A 2128-nucleotide genomic window follows, 5' to 3' on the forward strand; every position below is an offset into this window, starting at 1 on the left:
AAGGGGTGGAGGCGGAATGGTGGGTTGTAGGTAGACACTGGTTGTAGGTATGACCTGGTTGTTCGATGAGAGGGATGAATCCGTTTGGTGGCTCGAGGGGAGGGTCAGAAGGTGGTATTGAAGAGAGGAGGTGGGGCTGGAAGGGGATGTGGGGGATGACTGGCAAGGTTATTTGAAATTGAAGAACTAAATGTTGAGTCCTCCGGACTGTAGGGTGACTGGGAGGAAGATATAGTTTTGTTCTTCAAATTTGTGCTCTGAGTCATTACGATACTGGAGGAGGCCGAGGAGGAAAATGTTGGAGGGGATAGGATGGGGAGTTGAAATAGGCAGTGACTCGGAGGTTAGGTTGGCTGTTACAGGTCAGGCGGAGAAGCTTGGCGAAATGGTCACCTAGTCTACGTTTGGTCTCACCAGCGTACAGAGGACCATATCGGGAGCACTAGATGCAATAGACTAGGTTGGAGGAGATGCAGGTGAAGCTCTCTCACTTGGAAGCGTTGTTTAGGGCCAAAAAATGGAGGTGAGGGAGGTGATGTGCGGGCAGGTGTGGCATCTTTTACGGTTACAGGGGAAGGTACGAGGTGGGCTGGAGTGGTTGGTGGGAAGTGTGGCATGAACTAACAAGTGGCAAAGGGAATGGCCCTTGCGGAAGACAGAGGTGGGTGGGGAGTGGAAGGTGTTCTGGGTGGTGGGGTCTAATTGGAGTTGGTGGAAATGTTTGAGAATGCTACATTGAATGCAGAGTCTGGGGGAATGGAAAGTGAGGACACAGGGAGACCCTTTCTTTATTATGTTTGGACGGGGAGGGAAAGGGGGATTAAGAGCTCTGGATCGGGGAATGGAGGAGGCGCGGTGGAGGGGTGTCTGGATGACAGAGGGGGGAAAAGAGCGTTGTTTGAAAAAGGAAGACATCTGGGATGCGTGGGAGTTTTTTATGTTGTCGCGAGATAGAGTGAGCGGAGTGTAAGTGCAGAGTGGACATTTAAGTAATGCCCTTGTAACATTCTGGAGCAGATTGCTGTAAGTTTAACTGACAAATCTGGCGGTTGCGAAGGGATACCAGTATTGAAGGCTGCAATATTTAATTTGAATTCTGATATAATTTACACCTTCTGCGAACGGCTGCACACTGACAACAACTGGATCCCCTCGTTTGCCACTTCCCTGGCTCGCCATTTCCCTCCCTTCTCCGGGACGTGTGCATATAGATATTGCCCGGGACCACCGCTTTAGATGTGGCCACATTCCCGCGGATTCAATTAATCAAATTGTTCGTTTTTCAAATCTTCCCTTTCCAGGTGGAGATGTCACCATAACAGACAACCCACAACTCCTCCAGCAAATCCAACTAAACGTCTCTGCCAATATTCCGTCTTCCATGAAATCTCGCGTCAAAATCCGTGCACTCTCCTGGGGGCTGGACCAAACTCAGTTTCCATCCGACTATGACTACATCTTGGGTGGCGATATCGTCTACAACTATTCAAGTCTTCCTTTAATTCTAGAGACGCTTCAACATCTCTGCAATGAATCGACGGTCATTTATTTCGCCTCCACAATGTCCATCAGCCGTGAACTGATCACCTCCGGCTACCGGACTCTATTTCAGTATTTTGATTCTGATCTCGTTTGCAGGTACGAAAACGCGGATGTTAACTTGTATAGGATGACTAAAAAAAAGTCCCAGGCCCAGGGTTGAATTTTACCCGAATTCATAGAATCATCAAATCATTCACATTTGCAGGACAGAAAGAGGCGTTTTTGGCCCCTAATGTCTGAGTCAGCCAAAAAGAGCGATCTGGCATATTCCCTTTTTCCAACTCTTGGCCTGTAATAATGTAGGTTACATCTCTTCAAGTACCTGTCCAAGTATGTTTTAAATGCAATGGAAATTCCTGCCCTTCCGCCCTATCAGGCAGAGGTCTTACAGATCCCCAGAACTTTCAAAGTGAAAAATCTTCCAATCCTTCTTCCATGTGCTTTAAATCTAAGCCTGAATCATTATCCTTTCTGCGGAATGAAATATGTAATACCTATTCACTCTAAGCCGTTCAGTTACACTTCTCCAGTATATCTTCCCTAATTTTATACTTCATACCTTAACCAGTAAATGAGATTATTTTAT

At 46.9% G+C, this 2128-nt stretch overlaps 1 protein-coding gene across 1 annotated transcript in view; it reads left to right on the forward strand.

Annotated features, from left to right (window-relative positions):
* LOC109924050 (EEF1A lysine methyltransferase 3-like) overlaps positions 1–1702 on the forward strand; it is a 23346-nt gene extending 21644 nt beyond the window's left edge. Inside the window, exon 4 of the mRNA XM_048604543.1 lies at positions 1302–1702. Coding sequence (XP_048460500.1) covers positions 1302–1702 — 401 coding nt within the window. The remainder of the gene's footprint in view (positions 1–1301) is intronic.
* The last annotated feature ends 426 nt before the right edge of the window (positions 1703–2128 follow it).

The sequence above is a fragment of the Rhincodon typus genome, chromosome 13, assembly GCF_021869965.1.
Source record: "Rhincodon typus isolate 14 chromosome 13, sRhiTyp1.1, whole genome shotgun sequence".
In the NCBI taxonomy this organism is placed as follows: Eukaryota; Metazoa; Chordata; class Chondrichthyes; order Orectolobiformes; family Rhincodontidae; genus Rhincodon; species Rhincodon typus.